Raw genomic sequence first — 20173 nt, forward strand, 5'->3', positions numbered from 1 at the left:
GTCTTGTACCTAGAACTAAGTACACTGCTCCCATATAGATGAGACAAATGTAACTCTTCACTGTCCCCCCTTACTGATGGCTCTAGCTCAGAGGCTCTGTCTCGCTTCTGGCACAGCTGAGATTTGTTCAGCTCTAAGAAAAGTTACCTATGGGGCATTGGCCAGGCCTTCTGCATGTGTCAGATGCCTTACCTGCCAAGGGGGTGGGTGCTGTCTCCAGTCCTGGGAGGGGTTCAGTGCCCTGGGCTTTAGTCTGTGGTGCTGGGCTCGCCATGCTGCGGATGGTGATGGCTGACAGATTCTGCCCCTTGGACCTTGGCTGTGGCTGTCCCAATGCATTCACGCTGTCTCCCAGGCACGGGAGAGTTTTACTCATGCTTGGATGTGTCTTGTTTGTCTGCCCTGTGCAGTGACTCATAAGGATGCTTCTTCCCAGAGCAGCCGCTAACTGTTCCCAGAGTCTATCATTTCCAAAGTATTTTTAATCTTTGTCCTTATTTATATATGCTATGTCAGTACTGTTGCAGACTGTTGCCTTTCTGTGTGTTATGTGAAAACACCACATTAAATGCTTTTATTTTTAGTGGTTTTGCTTGGTGGCTTAAGCAATTTCATTGGGACAACAAGACTCCCATCCACCTTCAAAAAGAAGGAAATGTCTGCTTAGAAGCCCAGGGCTACTACTCTTAAGTGTGGGGGTGCTTGGTGAGGTGCTGCCCACCTGCAGGCATGGCACTGGCCTCCCATGGCACGAGGGCTTGAAAGCCTCTGGGATACTTGCATGATACAGGGTGCCCAGACAGGCTGTCTTTCCTTGGAAGTATGAAGTTGGACCTCTTCTTTTCCTGTCTTCCCCCTGCTGTCATCCAGGGTGATGGGAAATCAGTTTTACAAAGAACACTTTAAATAAATAATGGATCAAATGAATAAATTTTTCTCTGTAGGGCCATTCTTCTCTTGCCACTCTTGGCTGCCGAGAGAGGATGCTTTCTGCTTGCATTTTCTTTTCCTCCTTCTTAATAATGGCGTCTCAGATTTTATGCAGATTATTTCTCTGTGAAGTTCTTCCACGTTTGAAATGCCCTGGGCTTGCCTGCCATAGCTCAGACACTCATTAACATCCTCGCCATGCAATTGAAAAACAAGCAGGAGAAGGAGCGTGTTTGAAAGCGGCGCTGCTTTCCTGCAGGCTGAGCCCCAAGGAGCCCCCTTCTCCTCCATGCCTGCAGCTGGGTGTCATGGGAATGGTGAGCCCCATCTCCCTGGAGCTCAGGGAGCAGGAGGCGACGGGCCTCTGTGCACTTCAAAGTGGGCATGAGAGTCTGGGGAGACATTTCTCTTCTTGAACATCTTGAACAAAGGAATGCAAAAACTCACAACAGCTATCTTCAATTCTGAAAATCCAAATATCGCCCCCCTGATAAGCTGTGATTCAAAGTGACAGCTTTATCTGGCTTATATTATTTTAAAAAATGAGTAGGTTTTGGCTTCTGAAGCCACAATCCAAGCACTTATGCTTGACTGCAAGTGAAAGGGCAGTAGGCACTGGGACCCAACACTGGGTGAAGGTATATATTTAAAGGGGGATCACTCATCTCTCAGTGTGTTTGCTTTGGCCTGTTGGTATGTATGCACAGCAGTGGTGTTACAAAGCAAACAAGCAGTGCTCACCTTCATTTCATTAAACAGTTTTTATCTCAAATTGCACAGCACAGACTTGCAAATAAGTTATTCAGGGTGTCACTGCTATCTAAATCAATTTTTGCAAGTTGTCTTGATTTTTTTTTTTAACTGCTCTGCCCTGGTTTGGAGTTGAAATAAGATATTTTCTCTCTTAAATTATCATGTGTGGCTGGGAGCTGTCATGTTGCTGCTGCATCTCACTGCCTAGGGCAACCGTGTAGACAAAAAACATGACTGATGCTAGCAACAGATATTGGCATCAGCCAGACCAGTTATCAGGCTTTACAATCTCATTGGCTTGGATTAACTAATATTTTTTCACGGAGTGACTAAATTACCATGTTTCGTTCTGTTTGCTCATCTCCCCAGTGAGAGTTTTGTGTTGAAGCTCATAAACTGTTCAGGCATGTAGATGCCAAGATCTCCGTGCTGGGTCCCACACTGACCTTACACTTGTGCTGTGGCCTGGAGTGGGATCTCACCTGGCACCACCTCTCTGGTCCCATCCTGTTGCAGCCCAGCTTTGTTCCTGGGGAGTGCCCACACATGAGGAATGTGATGGGGTTGTTTTGGAGCTCCTGTGCAAGGAGCTGCTGTCCCCAGCCATGCATCACAGGGTGAGTTTCAGGTACTTCCCAGCACCAGCCTTCAATTTTAGTCTGGAGAGAGACAAGCTTTCCTTTCTCTGCTGAGTCACAGCTGGAGTGGTCATTTCTTCCCCAGTTCCTCCTCTCCCAAGTGAAACCAGCCCCCCCTGCCTTGCTGCTGGGGAAGATTTACAAATCCACCACCCAGCCCTCCCATGCAGTGCCTTACATGATATTAGATTGTCTCCTTTTCCACTGGAGAGAATTGTGTCCCACTTGATGCTCTGCTTTTGGCTGAAGCTCCTGTGCCACTGGGAATTGTGATGAATAGAGGTGCCAACCTGCCTTGGCCATCATGGCTGCATGTAACTTGATGTGTGCACAGGTCTACGATATGAGGGTGTCTGTCTTGACCTGTGGTTGTTTTAGAGTTTGTTTCTTCCAACCTTTTTGCTTACAAAGCTTGAGCCTTGCTTCTCTGTGGAGCAGGATCTCGGCATCCTCTCGCACAAAACCTCTGGCTCCATTGTGCCTCTCCCAGGCCGTTCTGCAGCGGCAGCACAAGAGGGGGCTGGCAGCACACACTGCGGGACGGGACCCCCTGCCCGCCCGCAGCCCTGGGGGCCCCGCGCCAGATGTGCTGGGGGCAGGCTTGGAGACGCCTGGTTCTTCCTCCCTGGCTACATCTGGCAGATGGAGGAAGAGGGAAGCTGGGACTATAAATAAAGTGAACAAAAACATAAAGAGCACTGAGAAGGCTGAGGAAGTATGTTCTCAAAATCAAAAATCAGCTCTGCCGCCAGCCCCTAGCATGGTCCTCCAGCCCTAAGGAGAGTCCCTGCCTGCATCCAGGGCCAAGCAGAGCTGTCAGAAGGCAAGCTGAACCCTTTCCCTCTCTTTTTCAAGTTATTTTTGGCTACTGGCATCCTCTTGCCATTCTTTAGAGCCAGACCCTGGTAGCCAATCCTTCAGGCTCATGCCTGTGGGGCTGGTGCTCCTTCCTGCAGAACCTGCAGCCTGGAAGTTTGTCTGTGGAAATTTGGGTGATGGGAGATGGAAGGATTTCCCTTGTCCCAGACTGAGCAGAATCTGACTTTCTTTTGTTCTCTAGTAGCTTGTGACTGTAAGGGCTGGGGAAGGAGGAGCAAGGACGCAAGGACACAAAGACACATGCTCACAACTTTGGGACTGCAAGGCACAGAAAGGCCATCTGCAACTGTGGGAGCACAATGAGCCCAAGTGGGCATGGAGCTTATTGATCACACCCCAGCATGGGACTGGCTGCCAGCTAGCCATAAATATGGAACAGAGGCATGCTGGTCTGCACCCAGGGCATCTTCATCAACAAAACCAGGACAGAGCCTCTGCCTCTCTCATCCATCAGGCTGAGGCACTGAGGCACTCCTTATTTCTCAGGTTAGATGTTTTCCCAGTCCAGGGATGTCAGTACAATGGGGGTGAAAGGGCTTGGTGGGAACAAGCCCTGTTCCTCTAACAACAGAACACTGTCTCTGCTTACCCTGTGGCCAAGGTCATCAGCTGAATCCTGAAAACCCACCTGCTCTTTCTGGGAGGCAGGGTTTTATGGCTGAGGAGCTGCAGTTTATGGCACCGTGGAGAAATATGTTGGATGCGCTTGGCAACAGCAAATGGAAAGTTAGTCTATTAAACAGTAAATTATCCCTCCAATGCATCTTCATTGAGGAGGGTTAATGAGTGGCTGCAGGCAGAGTGAGTGGGAAAGAGTGTGTGTGTGCACAGCGCGGATGTGGAACAATTGCTACATCTGGGGGCCCTGGAGCCCCTGATCCAACAATAGCATTTCCATGTGCAAGGCGCTTCACAGACACCTCCTCGCGTGTGGTTTATTCAAACCAGCTCGCACTGCACCGCGGAGCTCCCAGGCTGTTGGTGTGTCCAGCCGTGCTGGGAACAGCATCTCTTCATCTGCATCTGGGCTGCTTGGTGCAAATGTTCTCCTTGTGGGCTAGAGCTGGTTTTGGGAAGCCAGGCTGCAGAGCTCAGCCCCTCTGCTCAGCCACGCCACAAAGCAGGCGTGCAGTGCCTTGTAGACCATCCTCCTGCTGTTCCACAATGAGACAGACTGGGTTCCCCCTAACTGGATGGTCCCTGTTGTGTTAGGTTGGGGCCAAATCCACCTATTTGGGAGTCTTGGCATCTCCTGCATCATCTCAGAGCAGTCAGTGGATGCTGTTTCTTTCACTTGGTCCCAATGGTGAAGGTTGCCAAGCAGTAGAGCTGCCCGGCTCCTGCAGTCAGTGGGGCCACCTTCACAGAGCAATGCTGGCCGTGTTTGGAGGGTGATGGTGGTGGTGTTCACAGGGCTACACTGCCAGTGTCTAGCGGGTGATGCTGGCTATGCTCACAGGGCAGTGCCGGCAGTTTGCAAGGCAATGCTGGCCACATTCACAGGGTGATGCTGTTTGTGAGGGAGGGCTTGTCCCTAGAAGGACACAGAAAAGAGCACATCCCAGCCCTGCCTGCTGCTGCTGCTAACCAGGTGAGATTTACTATGACCCCAGTGCCCCCAGCTGCCCGCACCACTCTATAATAGACCCATCAAGGGCATTGTCATGCTACAGGAGCCCAATAGGTACCCTAATGGGGCTGATACGCCAGCCTGCTCCCACACAATGCCTCACTCTCCCGAGCCCAGTGTGTCTGCCTGGCCTCCCAGCATGAGCCAAGCTGGCCAGGCATGACAGATGTGGCCCAGGACAGCCCGGCAGCCCAGCCTGCACAAAGTCTCTGGGGGACGCTTAGAAGCGAAGGTTACGAAGGTTACGGGCCACTCTGCTCCCAACACATCTCCAGCTGGGTCTTATGGCCACTGCTCCCCAGACAGGTGCTGCTGGTGGAAGGAAGGGTCCAAAGCACAGTCCCAGTGCAAGGGATGACAGATCCTGCAGCTGGCAATGATCCTCAGCAGGGAGGTTGGAGCAGGCGCCACGCACGCGTGCTTGTGTTGGGTTTGCGTGCCAAGGCTTTGGCTGCAGGGGGACTTCTGTGAAAAGCTGCTAGAAGCTTCCTGCATGTCCGATGGAGCCAGTGCCAGTCAGCTTCAAGATGGATCGACCACTGGCCGAGGCTGAGCCCATCAGCGATGGTGGTAGCAGCTCTGGGATAATGTATGTAAGAAAGGGAAAAGTTCCTGCAGAACACCAGCAGCAGCTGTAGAGAAGAAAGAATATGTGAGAGGAACAACTCTGCAGACACAAAGGTCAATGAAAGAAGAGGGGGAGGGGGTGTTCCAGGCACCAGAGCAGAGATTCCCCTGCAGCCTGTGGTGAAGCCCAGGGTGAGGTAGGACGTACCCCTGCAGCCCATGGAGGTCCATGGTGAAGTAGAGATTCACCTGCAGCCTGTGAAGGACCCCACACTAGAGCTGGTGGATGCCCAAGGGAGGAATGTGAGAAGTCCCTCTCCTCAGGAGGAAGAAACAGCAGAGACGAAGTGTGATGAACTGACCACAGCTCTCATTCCCCATCCTCTCATGTCACTGGTAGGGAGGAAGTAGAGAAAACTGGGAGTGCAGCTGAGCTCAGGAAGATGAGAGGGATGGGGAAATGTGTTTTTAAGATTAGATTTTATTTCTTATTATCCTACTGTGATTTGATGAGTAATAAATTTAACCAATTTCCCCAAGTCAAGCCTGTTTTGCCCCTGTTGGTAACTGGTTATCTCTCCCTGGTCTTACCTTGGCCTATGAGCTTCTGATTATATTTTCTCTCCCCTGACCAGCTGAGGAGGGGAGGGACAGAGTGGCCTTGGGGGACACCTGGTGTCCAGCCACAACTAACCCACTAGAACCCTACTGCCTGTGTTTTAAACACTTCTGCTCTGTAGCAGTGCCTGACCCCACCCTGAGAAAGGCTGAGCACTGCTGTGGACAGGTGACAGCCACAGCACTGCTTCAAAGCGTGGTACAAATGAACCCGGGTGTGCTGCCTCCCCTCCGCATGCCCAAATCCAGGGTACAGGACACACTGCCTTGAAGCCCAGGCATGCTGGAAGGTGCTATCATGGGACCCAGTGCCAGCCCAGCCCACGGGAGGGCTAACAGGGGCGAGCTGTGACCTGTCCTGGGTGGGAGGAAATGCCGGGATGCTGCCCTGGGGGGCTTGGCTTAAAATTGGCAGCAATTTTTTGTTTGAAGCTTTGTAGCTGCTTCGCATCTCTTTGCACGACAGGTCTGGCGCGTACCCTGGAACCCTTCCCCAGATCTTCCCATGGAAACTCCTACAAAAAAAAAAAAAGCTTCTGCTTCATTTTAACCAAACCCAGAGCCCATCAGACAATCCAGATGGTCTCTCTCTCTATCAAGCAGTTTGGCCCAAATCCCGGTGGCAGACGGCAGGACCAGGCCTCCTCTGATAAAGAAGTTTGGGGTTTATTTTCCTCCCTGCTCCTCATCCATATTCAGAGCAACCCTGGGATTTTCCCAGGCAGCTGTTGCTCTCTGAGGCCCACCCCATCAGGGTGCCTGGGTGACTTGGGATCACCCAAATGCACCAGGGGCTGAGGTCTTGGTACACAGCCTGTCCCCCCACATGCTGTCCTGGCTCAGCCAGCCCTTGCTGTGTTGGCAGCCCTGGAAGGGTGTTGCTTTTGCAGCTGGAGCAGACACTGAGGGGTCAGCCACGGCTGGCAGCCCAGCTCAGTAGGGTGCACCGTGGTGCTGGGGCATGGGGCAGTGGCCTGAGTGGCAGGCAGAGGCAAAAAGCTCACAGAGAACAGCAGAGCTGAGGTACCTACAGGAGAAAATGTGGATGTCAGCCTGAATGGAGTTTTCAGCTTCCCAGTCCTGTACTCCCACTGGAACCGGGACAGGTGATGGTGGGCTCCAGGCAAGCCCTGCCAGCTACTCCCTCTGCCAAGACCACAGCCCCGTGTAAGTGACTGCATGTTGCTGCAGCTGGATGTAGAGATGGACAGAACTTGCTTTTTCTGCAGATCACAAGGATTTGCCTGGGGCAAGTACTGCAACAATGGAGGAAACAAGATCCCTCACTCCCTCCTGCCTTCCTGCCAGCACCAGAGGTAAAGGGCAGGTTAGGAAGACCTGGTTCTGCTCTGCCAGCCAAGGGGTGAAGGGGAGTTTGTGAGGGAGGGGTGTCACAAGCATCACACTGATAGCAGCCTTTGGGGGGCACCAAGCCATTCTGAAACAACCTTCACCCCCCAAAATTCAGCCAAGGTCTACAGTTCAGACCCCTTTAGGTGTCATTGCCACCAGGGTCTCCCTGGGAGCCCCAGGACAGGCTGCAGGGACACCTCTGCAGAAGCTATGCCAGCAAGGGGTCGGCTCCCAGAGTCCTGGGAAGCAGCTCATCTTCCTTGCTGTCAGGGCTGCTGGGTAGCAACAAGGAACAAACCCCTTTCATCCATCTCAGGCGCAGCTTCCTCCTGGGACTGGGGCCAGAGGAAGGAGATGTCACAAAAATGCAGACAGATGATGGGAGCCGGCATTCGGGATGGAAAAGAGCTGCTGATCTGGGCCAAGCTGGTGCAACCCTGTGTGTGTGAGGTGGCCCTTGCTGGACTAGGACCCCAGGCAGACACCTCTCTCTTGCCCTGATTAAGGAGCTTGTGGAGTTCCATGTGCAGAGGGCATTGATTTAAGAGGCACTCTGGCCCCTGGGACCTGCCACCATACCTGCAAATCTCCACCATTCCCTGTTGCACGGGGGTGTCCATGCTCACACACCATTCTCCCACTGTGCTCCTGCAGTGCAACAGGCTCCCACATCCCCTCCTTCTATGGATTTCCTCCCTGAGGAGGACATTTGTAGCAGTTGCTGCCAGAAGCCAGAACTGTGTTGGGCACACCAAAGTACCTGTTGTTTTTTAAGGACCCAGCACTTGGAGCCATGGGGTTACAAGTGTGTTAGGTGTCATTACTTAAACAGGTGACTAACCCTCCTGGTTACACCCTCCTGCCTTGCATTTGCAGATCTCAGGGGAAAAAATGGAAGGCAATAAAATGAATGCAATGTTTGCGCTTCTGAGATGTCAGCTGTTTAGGGCCAAACTTATAAGATTTCTTGGCTTCACTTTCTTTTGCATTGAAATAGGTGTATTTTGACTCGTTCTTCCCTGTAGTTTAGCCAAAAAGACTTTTTGGTTACTTTATTTTTAAACGTGTTCCTCTGTAACGGAAAAGAACATAGCTAACGCCACAGCCAGGACTTCAAGATTTGCTGTTTGTGTGTGGGAAAAATAGCAAAGCAGAGCTGCCACCCAAGTCCCTTCTGCAGGCTGGAGTGCTGAGCCGCGGGATTCCCGCTCACGGGCCAGGCACAATCCCGGCTGACAAGCGCCCGCCTGTCCTGTGGTCGCCGTGGGCTGCCGGGTCCTCGTGCCTCTCCTGGGCTCTCTGGATGATGGGATGGAGTTTCAGGCTGCCAGGTGCGGCCGCCTGGCTCGCAGGCTGTTTCTCCCCGGAGTGCCGCTGCCCGCAGCCTCTCCCGGAGAACTCGGGTGCTCCGCGAACACAGCCCGCTGTCCCAGGTAGGGGGGACCGATCCGAAGCCCACCTTCCTGCACGGAGGAGCGCTGCAGAGCCCCGACGGCTCCGGCGGCCGGAGTGCCCGTGCCCTGCCCGGCCAGGACCGCCGCTACCTCCGCCGCCGCGGGTACCGGGGCCGCGGGGAGGGGCGCGGGTGGTGGCGGGGGGGCCCGTCGGGGCGGGCAGGGCGGGGGGGAGGAGCCAGCGCGGGGGCTGAGCCTGGGCTGCGGGATGGGGCGGCAGTGAGGGTGGGCGGGTGTGCGCCGACGGGGCTTTCGCCCCGCAGCCGAGCCGAGCCGCGCCGCGTCGAGCCGTGCCCCGCTCCGCTCCGCTCCCCGGTGATGCGCAGCGGCCGCACCGCCTGACCCTACTGCCCGCTGCCATGGCGGCCCCGACCCCCGGGGGGCCGGCGGGGGTCCCGGCGGGGCTGCGGGCCGCCGCCTGGCTGCTGGCGTGCGCCGCGCTGTGCCGGGGCCGCGCCGCCGCCTGCCCGCCGCTGTGCGCCTGCAGCGGCACCACGGTGGACTGCCACGGCTCGGCCCTGCGCGCCGTGCCCCGCAGCATCCCCCGCGGCACCGAGCGCCTGTGAGTACCGCCGGGCTTTGTCCGCCGCCGGTGGGCGTGCGGCGGCGAGGGTGCGGGAGCCCGGCGGGGCGCCGGGGCCGGGGACTTGTCCGAGGGCGTGTGTCCAAAAGCGCGTGGGGAGCGAGTGTCCCTCGGGGGCAGAGCCCCGCGGGGGTGCGGAACGCGCTCGGGAGCCTGTCAGAGTATGTGCGGGAGCCCGTCAGGGAATGCGTGTGGAAGAGGCTGCCCGTGGCGGGGGTGTGCAGCAGCCTGTCTGGGGTGTGTGCAAGTGCCCACCGTGTCTGTTCTGGGCAGAACGTGTGCGAATGCCCGTGGGGCCACGGTCGGCCGCCCAAAAGGTGCGTGTGCAAGAACCTCGTGGGGTGGGTGATGTGCGGTGTCCCGCTACGCCCGGGGGTTGTGTCTGTAAATTCCCGTCCAGACGATACGTGTGCGAGGGCCTGTTAGGTGAGTTTACATGCCTCGTGCCCTTCCTGAGGGAGGTGCAGTAGCCCGTCGAGGTGGAGAGCAGGGTGTGTGTGAGAGCCTGCTGGGGCACGGTGTGTGTGTGTGAGGGTCCTGCAAGGGGTCCGGCATGTGCAAGAACCCGCGTGTGCCAGTCTTTGTGAAAGTATGTGCAGCGGAGTTGGGATTAGAGCGGTGCCCGAGGGAGTGGGTTGTTCCAGGGGACATTTGCGCTGGGGCAACCCAGAATGGACTGCGTGTGTGGGTCTGCGAGCCCCATGGCACCCCCCAGTAGGTGTGTGGCCACCCCTCCAGTGACTTGTCACAGGGTAGCTACACAGCCACAGGGGTTCTCTGAGGGCTTCTGTCACCCCAAGCCCCTACCTGTGCTGGGCACCTCTTTGTCCCCAGGAAGCTCTCCTGGGAGTGCTTAGGATCGTGTTAGGATCAGGTCCCATTGCCTCAGCTCCTCTTGAGAGTCTCCCACGGTGTGACCACCCTTCAGCCATGCAGATCACCCATCGTGAGCCAGACAGCTCACCCATCCTCTCCAGTGTCCTGTGGCTGCACCTCACTGCTCATCAGATCCCTTGCCACGTTCTCAGGGGTGCTGGGAGGTGTCCCAGGCCCCCATGAGGAAGGCTTTGCTCTCACAGTCAAGGTCCAGCTGGCTGTGTGGGTCCCGTGTTACCTACCTGCTGAGCTCCCCCGAGCAGGAGAGGGGCCTCTGCTGCTGTGCCTGGCTCGGCAGGTCTGCCTGCCTGGGGTTCTGTGGCCAAGCAGGGAGAGCAGCATGAGCTGAACGTGTCCAACCTGCTGCTGGCAGCAGGTTCCTGGCACGCAGGAACCCAGTCTCAGCAGGAGAGCAGGGCTGTCCCCGGCCTATGCTCTCCACTCAGTAGCAGCAGATGCCCCATCCCAGTAGCTGCAGTAGAGCATAGTGGCACAATAGCTGTCTAGGCATTGGGGCCAGGCTGCTCCCACATCCCCCTTGCAGTGCAGGGAAATGCTGAGCTGCTGCCTCCTTGGGCAGCAGAGCTGCGGGATACATTCTAGGACAGCCACACGGTGCTCCTGTCCCTGTGCCGTGCTGTTTGCAGCTCCTGGAGTTTGATCATGTCCTTTGCCTGCAGATGGGCAAAGACCCTGCAGGCGAGGACTGCATGCATGGAGTGCAGAGAGGCTGGCAGCTGCCAGGGCTGCACCCAGCAGGCAGCGTCAAGAGCTCTGCAGGATACCACTTTAGAGGAGTTTTCTTTTCTCCCACCATAATTATCCTCATACAGATGATTATTACCCAGCACAGCAACCAGGCTGCTGTGAGTTGCCATCCCATAGACCAAGTTTATGAGGTCTGAGACAGGATCCCCCTTTCTGCTGTGCCCAGGCCAGAGGGAAGGTTTATGCATAGCCCGCACTAGCCCTTTCTGCCTCTTGGAGAGCTTAATGGGGTCACTGGCATCAGCTCTGGGTGCAGGGTCCTGGGGGAGGGTTGGCATGGAGTCCCCACCTGCGCCCGTTGGGCAGGTGCTCAGCACTGCTCAAATGAAGCAATGCTGGAGTGAGCTAATGGAGGATGCCCTTGTTGGGTGTCTCACTCCTGTTCTGGCAGGGCATCTCTCCTGCTCTGGAGGTGGGTCCTGCTTCCTGTCTCCCATTCTGCCTCCACTGACCTGGTCCTCCATGCCTGTTGCCATTCAGCAGCATTGGGTTTTCTGGATTTTAATGCAGCTGGTGATGCCGGATCTTCTGTCTGGACTGAGCTAGACATGCTTGCTCTCTCGTGGGTGTTGTCTGCTGGATAACTACTTCCTGCTGTTTTGCACACCCATGCAGGTGCTGGAGGGTGTCTGTGCAGAGCAGGTCTATCGCCTAGCAGTGAAATCCTGCTGTAACAGCTCGTGAGTTTCAATTCTCTGTAAGCAGGCTGCAACCTTGCAATCTCCAACTTCTCAGTGTTCAATGGAGCAAGGTCAGCAAGCCACAGGGGAGTCTGCACCAGGGGCTGTGCTCAGGACTTGCTCTCTCCAGGGGTCAGCTCTCTGTGGGAAGTCATCAACCTCTTACCAGTGCCCTCCACTGCATGCCTCTTTTTCCAAGCCCTGAGATGCACAGCACGAACAATGCCAACCTCACCATGCATCCCGCAGTGGCAGTGAGCAGTGATGTCCCTGCTATTGAATTTCTTGCCTGTTGCATGCCAGTGTGGTGTTTAGAGCCTCCAGGCTTTCTCCAGCCTCTCACCTGGCTGAGCCCCATGGTGGCATGGGTCAAGCCCCTGGACAGGGCAGCACTGCTGCTGCAGCCAGGCCTGCTGGCACTGCCATTGTGGGGATTCAGTCAGCAGCATGCTGTGAGCATGTGTTTTTGCTCCGTTGCTTTTGCAACACACCCTTTTCCTTTGAAGAACAGGGAATTACTTGCCTTGCAGAGTCACTGCAACTTTGGAGAATCATGGGCTGGGGAAAAATTGTCTTCTGTTTCAGTTTGCCCTGTGCTGTCTTCCTGGTGGGTGCAATGCTGTTGGTAGAGAGTAAGGGCTGCAGATGTGTCTAGGATGGACCATGAGTGATGGTTGCATGGGGGGGACACAGGACCCCTCTTCCCTTGTACCAGGGCACAGCACATTGCTCCCTAAGTGCCTTTTAATCTGCAACACAACATAAATGGGGGTTACGCACCTGCCTTCTGACTGGATCGGGGCTGAGCAAGGTGGGAAGCAGCAAATTCTCTGGGCACTTCTCACAAATGCCTGTGCTCCTGCCTACACTTCGGGCAAGCACAACAGAGGCCTGAAGGCTTTGTAGGCTGGATGAGGGGTGATAATCCTCCAGCACTACAGTGTCATCTGCTTCCAGGAGTCCCTCAGGCTTTAGCCACCAGAGAAGAGTTGTGGGAGAAGGTCACAATTCCCTTCCCCATTTGCTTGTTTTTCTTTCTTTTTTTCTTTGCAAGTGTCTCTGAAGAGCAGACTGCCTTGTTGAGGAGGTGGATAGGTCTCCCCACGCCAGCAGGATCAGTGCAAATTTGCCACTGTCAAATGGCAGTTTCCAGCCCAGCTCTTTGCTTGTAGGGGATGAATTGACTGTGTCACTCTTTTCTGCTATTGAATTTTTGGGCTGACAGCTGAGAATTGCCCCACTTGCTCTTTTTGCCTCCTCTCCAATGAGCTGAACTTCCCCATCTCACTGTGGGCTGTGCTGTGTCCCTGCCCCCATGTGGAAGGCAGCAGAACTGGGTTTGGGGGTCCCCATCACTGCACCCCCTTGGCTCTGGCTTTTCCTTTCCAGGGTCCCTGGCCTCAGCATTTAATGGAGCTTCTGTTTGCCTTGTTCCCGAACTTTGGGGGTTTGCCTGTGCTGAAATGGGCCCCATACAGTCTGTAGCCAGCCTGCCATCCGTCTGTCTGCATTGCTGGAGGGAAGGGGTGCTGAGCTACAGCCTTTGGGTATGGGAGCACCATGCCAGGGCGGCTGCACATGGAGCACTCTTGCATACTGCACAACCATCCCCTGCCAAAATTCCAGCAGCAAGCTCTTGTTCAGACCATGTTTAATCCATTCACCTGCATCTACCTCTCACCAGTTAATCAAAATGTCTTGCAGCAGCCATGCTGGTGTGTCACAGCAGCACTCCTGCATTCCACTCCAGTTGTTGGGCTGCTTCTCCTTTCAGGGGCTTCGGGCAATGCTCCTTCTTAGGAAGCACCTTGAGGAAGTCAACCTCTCCCTTCCCTGAAGTGCCCGGGCAAGTTCTCAGTGAGCAGTCTGGTTGCAGAGCGTCTGCGCAGGCTCTGCAGCGCTCTGGAGCAGGATGCAGGACCTTTGTCCAGCCAGGGCAGTGCTTGGCTGGCCCTGCAGCCTCAGCTCTCAGGAGAGATAGTGCTGGGCACTGGGAGGATGCAGGCTGGCTTGGGAAGGTAGCTCGTCCAGCCCACTGCAGTGGCTTCCTTGGGAGCCTTCCTGGACAGAGGAAATTTGCAATTCTATTCCAGTTTCTCCCTTCAGCTACGTCCAAGGCAGATGCTGTCTATATATTGCCATGGTAACGCTGCGTTCTCACTCTCTATGGAATTGCATGCTGGAAAAATATTAGTTTAAAAAACTATGTCATGTTTGTATTGACTGAAGTGGAGGCTGATAGTGGAGGATCTATTGTCCCCTGGTTGGGAAAAGTCACCAGTAACAGGCAATAAAGCCAGGCCGATTGGCCTCTGGTGACCACTTCTCACCCCACACAGCAATTGCTTCCCTATAAACCCTTCCCTGGCTCTGTTTTATTGCATCCTTTAAAACAGATATTTTTGCCTTAAATGTGCTGCCACTTTGGTCCTCCAGAGTGATGCATTGTGCTAACAGCAATTCCAGGCTGCTGAGGCGGGAGCAAGGAAAGGGAATTGTTTCCAGCTTTAATCGTGGGTCTCTCATGTGCACCTTCAAATGCTGTTGCTGCTGTGCCCAGGGTCCCAGGGTGGGCTGGGCATGGTGGCCACGCTTCCAGTGCAGGGCAGCACACACAGAAACAGCTCGGTTACAGAAACGGACCCCTAACAGTACGTGCATTTGCTTTGAGTTTCATTCTCCCATGCTTCATTGTTTCCTATCAAAACTCTGGCTGGCAGAAGAGTGAGGCAGCTATAAAAGGCAAAGGATTGCATGAGGGACCCCCACGGGCACCAGAACTTGCAGCCTGGGGGAACAGAAGGGATTTGGGGTACCACCAGGGTGGTGTGGACAGGGAAAGGGTGTCCTGTCCAGGGAAAGGTGTACAAGCCCGTGGCCTCCCAATGAAGAGGGGCTTTTCCTGTATCCTTGCTCTGATTTGCTCTCTGGCAGACTGGTGGAGGAGAGTACTGGAGCAGGATGTGCATGTGGGCAACCAAGGCAGCCCTGTCTTTGTCTTGCTTCGGAGTCCTTCATGGTTCCCTGCCCACTCCAGAGGTACTTGGTGCTGCAGACACATCCTCTTGGTCTTTATTGCTACTGAAATAACCTTTTATAAAACCTGAGAGGCAAGGAGAGGTTTCTCTGTGTGTTTTGCTGAAAAGCAGTAAAAACCACAGTTGTGCATTAGCAAATGGCCTCATCCCAGGGGATGTCGGACCCAGATCACTGCTCCCTGGCAGGCTTCCAGTGCGAGTAGCTCCAAGGCCAGCTCCAGCAGCTGGCCCCTGTCCCCACTCGAGGGACAGCCAGGGATGGCAGTGGTAGGAGTGGGGAGAGGAGCAGAGGTTTTCCTGCTGTACAGCACCAGGATGCCAATTAGCACTGTGAGCAGTAAGGATAGCCAGGTCCTTGGGGTCGTGGCACTGCTGGAAGTGAGAAGGAAATGAGCTGGGTTGAGGGGATTTCTCCGTGGTGTTGGTGTGGGGTTGGCCCAAGGCTGTCCCCTCAAGAATCATCTCAGACCTCCCTGCTACATTCAGGCTCTGAGGCTGTGCTGACTGCCTGCTTCCCTAGCATGCATTTTGGATGCACTTGCTGCTCAAAATAGCAGATGCAAGTGTCCTATGGGGGAGAGAGGCTGCTAGAGGAGGAAGATCAGAAAAAGGAAAGATTAATTTTTAAAGCGATGCAGCCAAGGAGCAGCCCTGGGCACCAAGAGTGAGAGAGATGCAAGCTCCTGACCCTGGATATTTCTTGGCTGGAGGAAGCCTACATCCCAAATGGGATGCTCCAGGAGACCCATCTGGTCTGGGATTGAGTAGGCGTCTATAACTAAGCAGTTCAGGTGCACTTGTCCTCTCATCTCTGGTGTGAGCAGCTCCAGGAGGGATAAGCCAAAGAGGTTTTGCTGGGAGAGATGCAAAGTGGAACTCAATCCAATGAGTGGCAGGATGAAGCCTGAGGGCTGGGCAGCCTCCCCTGCCCTGGGAAGCAGAGGAGCTACAGAGCAGCCCCTCACCAGGCTACTCAGCACAGCGTAAAAAGCCAAATTTTGTGGGTATCCCAGAAAATCTGTTCTCTTGGCTGAGTGTCAGTTTCCACGTTTGTGATACAGAACTGCCCTGCTGCATTTTCTCTCTCCCGCTGGGGTTCAGGGAGGTTGTTTATTAATTTTTAACCTGAAGGTGGTACACCACAATGCTGTGTGAATGTAAAGCATTCCTTGACTGCGAACAGCTAATGGCTGTGGCATGAAAACCCCAGAGAGAAGTTAGGAGAACAGAAAGCCTTCTGGATCCTCACTGTTACTTGCATGATCGATGCTGTTTGTAATGCTTAAAGATCTGTCGTGATGCTAACCTGCTGTAGTACCTCGTAAAAGCCTACAGAGCCTCCTGTGCTGTGGGGACCATGGCTGTGCTTGGGGCTGGGCTGCCCTTTGGCTAAGGGCAGTGATTCCCAGATGAGCCCAAACAGCACAGAGCTGCTCTTGGCTCTGCTTGTCGGGCACCTGCAGGCAGCTGGTAGGGATGGGGCTGGCAAGGCATTCACCCTGTGAGCAACACCCTAAAGGGACTTCCGTGTATCCCTTGGGAATCTTTGCTCTTCTTGAGGGGTCTGGTCAGGATAGGGGTGGGATGGAAAAGGAGAAGAAGGTGCTGAGCCCCTTGTGCAGCTGTGTCAGCCCAGGATGTGTGTGACCAGAGTCTCCTCTCTGAGCAGTGGGCAGCGGCACCCTGTAATTCCCTGGTGCCTTGGAGGGGATGGAGTTAGCACCCAGGCATGGCCATATGGGCTCCAGAGAGCTGGGGAATGTGGTGCTGGTGCTGGAGGGGACCAGCTCTCACAGGACTGGGAAGGGCCTCTGCCCCACATTTCCTTGTTTGAGCAGCTCAGTGAGCCTGTGCTGGGGCTAAGTTACATTCAAGCAGCCGGGTGAAATCTTGAGAAGACTTGAAAAATGCAATAAAAGTGTAGGATGAAAGGTTGCAGCTGCTCTGTCCCCCAGTGCTGAGCACAAGGGTCATTCTGGAGTCTAAGCCTCATCCATGTTTCCATTAGCAGTCTGTGTGATGGGACACGAGCTGCTTCTGACAGTTGCAGATGCCACCAGGCTGGGAGAGATGCAAGAAGGCTGGAGAATGGGCTGAGCTTTCAGAGTGGGCTTGGTGAATGGGAGGAATGAGCTGACAGAAAGGAAGTTGTTGCCTGGGGACTCGAGGAAAGTGTTCGTGGGAGGCAATCACCAAAAGCACAGATGTGGAATGGGAGCACAAACGCAAACAGAGCGGGTCCTGCCCCTGCAAGTCAGAGAGGCCCTGAGGGAGAGCTGTGCCCTTGGGGCTGGGGGATTGCTGCGGGGGAAGTGGGCTGGGAAAGAGGCCTGCACGGGCAAGGGAGCAGCCAGATCTCTGCACCTTGGTGGCCTGGGCAGGCAGAGATGGGGTTCTGTGCTGTGGGAGGGGTTCAGGTCAGAGTTTTGGTAACGGTCCTGGAGGCAGGAGCAGTGATGTGCTGGAATAAGGCACAGGGTAGCGTCAGTTCTTGTCCTTGAGGGGAGCAATGCCTGCATCTGCCTGGATTGATGGAGGGTGGCAGAGGTACTGCTGTGGGGTGTGTGACCTTCCAGCCTTCATTTCTCTGCTTCCCTGATTATTATCTGGCACTGAGGCTCCAGCTGGGGTCAGGGCTCTGGGATGAGGGCTATGGAGCTGCTGGGAGGGGAGCCATGCCCTTGGGGGCCAGCGCTCTGAGGCAGGGGCAGGAAAGGCAGAGTAGTGAAGATTGTTGAGGGAGGGACAGATCTCATGGACAATGCACCTACCAACCCCACCGGGCACCAGGGCAGGGGCAGCCCTTGCAGCAGGCACCACAGGAGCACAGATCCTTCTCCACCAGCCACTGCATCACTGCCCAGAGCTGTAGGCTCTGTGCTGGCCCTGATGGGCCAGGGCACATTTTGGTGCTGGTGGGTGCAAATGCAGGAATTCATCTCACAGACTTTCCCTCTGCATTCTTAAAAGCGGGATTCCGGGGAGCAGAGCAGTTAGGATTTCTGCCTCGGCAGGAGAGCAGAGCAGAGCTGAGCTGAGCCACAAGGACGGGAGTCACATGTGTGCTGAATAGCTGATGCTTTGCAACGGAGTAGGGATCCTGGGATTGCACTGTCTGCTCCTTTCCGCTTCTGATAAATCAGTGCCCAGGGAAATATCATTCATGTTGGCTGTATTTAATAAATTAACTCTCAGCATTTGTGCTCTCTGAGGTTGTTACTGAGTTAGTGTAGCTCCAAACCCTGCAAAGGGAAAAGACACATCGGACCCCCTGGGAATGGATAAAGCCATCCAAAGCTAGAAACCAAATATAAACCCAGACTATGCAAATCCAGTCTAACGAACCCTGCTGCAGCACAGACATCCCATCTGGGAGTGGGATGATCCACAAGCAATGTAGCAAAGGGACTGATTGTTTTAATGACTTTCCTCTTCCCAGGGAGAAATGGGAGGGGGGTTTTTGAAACTTGAGGGTTGCAAATGAAAATTTGCTTTCTCTCCATCAGCATTGTGAGATTTGGGGTGCTGGGGGGCAGAGGAAGGCAGCCTGAATGAACTTGAGAATGCTTTCCGGCGTTAAATCCTTTGAATTAGTGAGGAAAGAGCACGCCCTGTGTTTCTGCTTTCAAGTCACAGTCCAGAAATACCAATCTGCTGGGCAGCTCCCCAGACACATCAGTCCTTATTGAAGCTCTGCTGTGTGGAGCAGGGCAGAGTGTTTTGCTTCACTAGGAAAGGGCATGGAGGCAGTGGGTGAGCAGCTGAGCAGCAGGGATCCGGCTTTCTGGGCACTGCAGACTGTAATTTATCTCCATGAGGAACTGAAGGGGGTTCAGAGGGGAAAAAATGTCATGAAGTTAAATGGCAGTGTTGCCTCGGCATCCTTACAAATAAGCTTTACCTGCTGTTCGTTCCCATCTTGGTTGCAAAGGCCATCATTTACCTGAACAAAGGCATGGAAGGATGCTGGGAGCAGTTGTCAGGGAGCACATAGAGCCGGTCCCTGAGGGAGGAGGACTGTCAAGGGGCCCTGAGACACAGCCCCACTTGGGGATTGCCACCAGCCCCACTGCTGAAGTTCCCCAAGGATGCTCAACTCAGCAAGCATGCAGGGAGCAGAGGCTGGGGTGGGTTGTGTGGGCAGCAGACCCCAGGGTAGCTGGTCCTGGCAGTGCCTTCTGGTGCTACAGCCTTTGGGCTGCACTGTCCCAGCAGATGCCTTGGAGAGAGGGCAGAGCCTGGTTTTGACTGGCCATGTTTAGTTCGTGGCTTCCATGGCTCTTTGACGTTTCTTCATGTTTCCGTGCTTTGCCTGTGTTCTGCCTCTGGCTAAGGCTCTGGAATGCTGGTGCTCTGAGGACAGCACCACCTTGGGCTTTGCAGGCTGAAGTCTAAGTCCTGGCTTTCAGGTTGGGCAGTTCTAAATCAAGCCTCTCTGCTCCGTCCCTCTGCAGGACTGGAGATGTCTCAACTTCCAGTTCCGCATTGTGCTGGAATTGTCCTCTGGCTACGCAGCCAGAGTAATTAATGTTAGGTATGTTTAATGGAAGGTGACATGGGAGTCCTGCTGGGACCCCTCCCTTCACAGGAGCTTGAATGGGTGCCATGACCTCCAGCTTTGTCTCCAGCCTGGCCCTGGGGATCTTCCAGGCAATCTTTGCCAAGGAACCTTTAGGACATTTTGGAGAAAACCACTCCTGAAGTTGTGATTTCTCCCTGCCCTTAGCTGACTCCAGAGCTGTGGTCCATCAGGAGGTGGGCACACAACTGTACCTACCAAACGACCCCCTTTGTGGTGACAAATGTCCCTAAAACGTGTGACACACCCCAGAGCTTCGTACCTGGGATTTACAGCCTGACTGACCACCGCTTTTGCTCCCACTGAGAGGGTCAGGTCCTTCTGATTTGGAGGCCCGACCCCGGCAGCCTGCTGTGCTCTCTACGTGCTGGTCGGACTGGAAGCCGCGGCAGTCGTGGGGCTGCAGAGCCCGATTGTGGGTTTCAGTTTAATCACTGGGGCTGAGGAACCTCTATTCATTCCGGCTTGCATTCATCTGTGTCCTAGTAACGGTGCTCTCCCAACCTCCTTCCCAACGCAGGCACACACGGCTGGATAATGGCAGGAGCCCGGCAATCGCGGAGCTGAATAGCGCTGTAATTACGAGGCTATAATGGCGAGCTGGAACTCATTAGCCATTATCAGCCGTTTCAGCGGGACAATGACAGCACCCCGGGGTGCGCGGCTGCGCTGGCTGCACCCGGTGGCCCTACACGCTGCTCGGCGGCCCCGAGGCCAGCCCGCCGCTGACCTTGGCCCCTCGCACGGCTGCAGAACCCGGTGGAGGGAAGCTTTGGCTCTGGGTGGGAATGATGGACTGTGTATTCAGCCAGTCATGTGACACGAGG

At 54.8% G+C, this 20173-nt stretch overlaps 1 protein-coding gene across 3 annotated transcripts in view; it reads left to right on the top strand.

Moving 5' to 3' along the window:
- The first annotated feature begins 9036 nt into the window (after positions 1 to 9036).
- Positions 9037 to 20173, top strand: part of SLIT1 (slit guidance ligand 1) — a 59956-nt gene continuing 48819 nt past the window's right edge. For 2 of the 3 annotated variants that reach the window (XM_068197839.1, XM_068197840.1), the window contains exon 1: positions 9038 to 9384. In XM_068197839.1, coding sequence (XP_068053940.1) covers positions 9182 to 9384 — 203 coding nt within the window. In that variant the 5' untranslated portion in view covers positions 9038 to 9181. Of the gene's footprint in view, positions 9385 to 20173 lie in introns of all 3 variants that reach the window. The other variant, XM_068197842.1, reaches the window with a different exon arrangement.

The sequence above is a fragment of the Anomalospiza imberbis genome, chromosome 8, assembly GCF_031753505.1.
Source record: "Anomalospiza imberbis isolate Cuckoo-Finch-1a 21T00152 chromosome 8, ASM3175350v1, whole genome shotgun sequence".
In the NCBI taxonomy this organism is placed as follows: Eukaryota; Metazoa; Chordata; class Aves; order Passeriformes; family Viduidae; genus Anomalospiza; species Anomalospiza imberbis.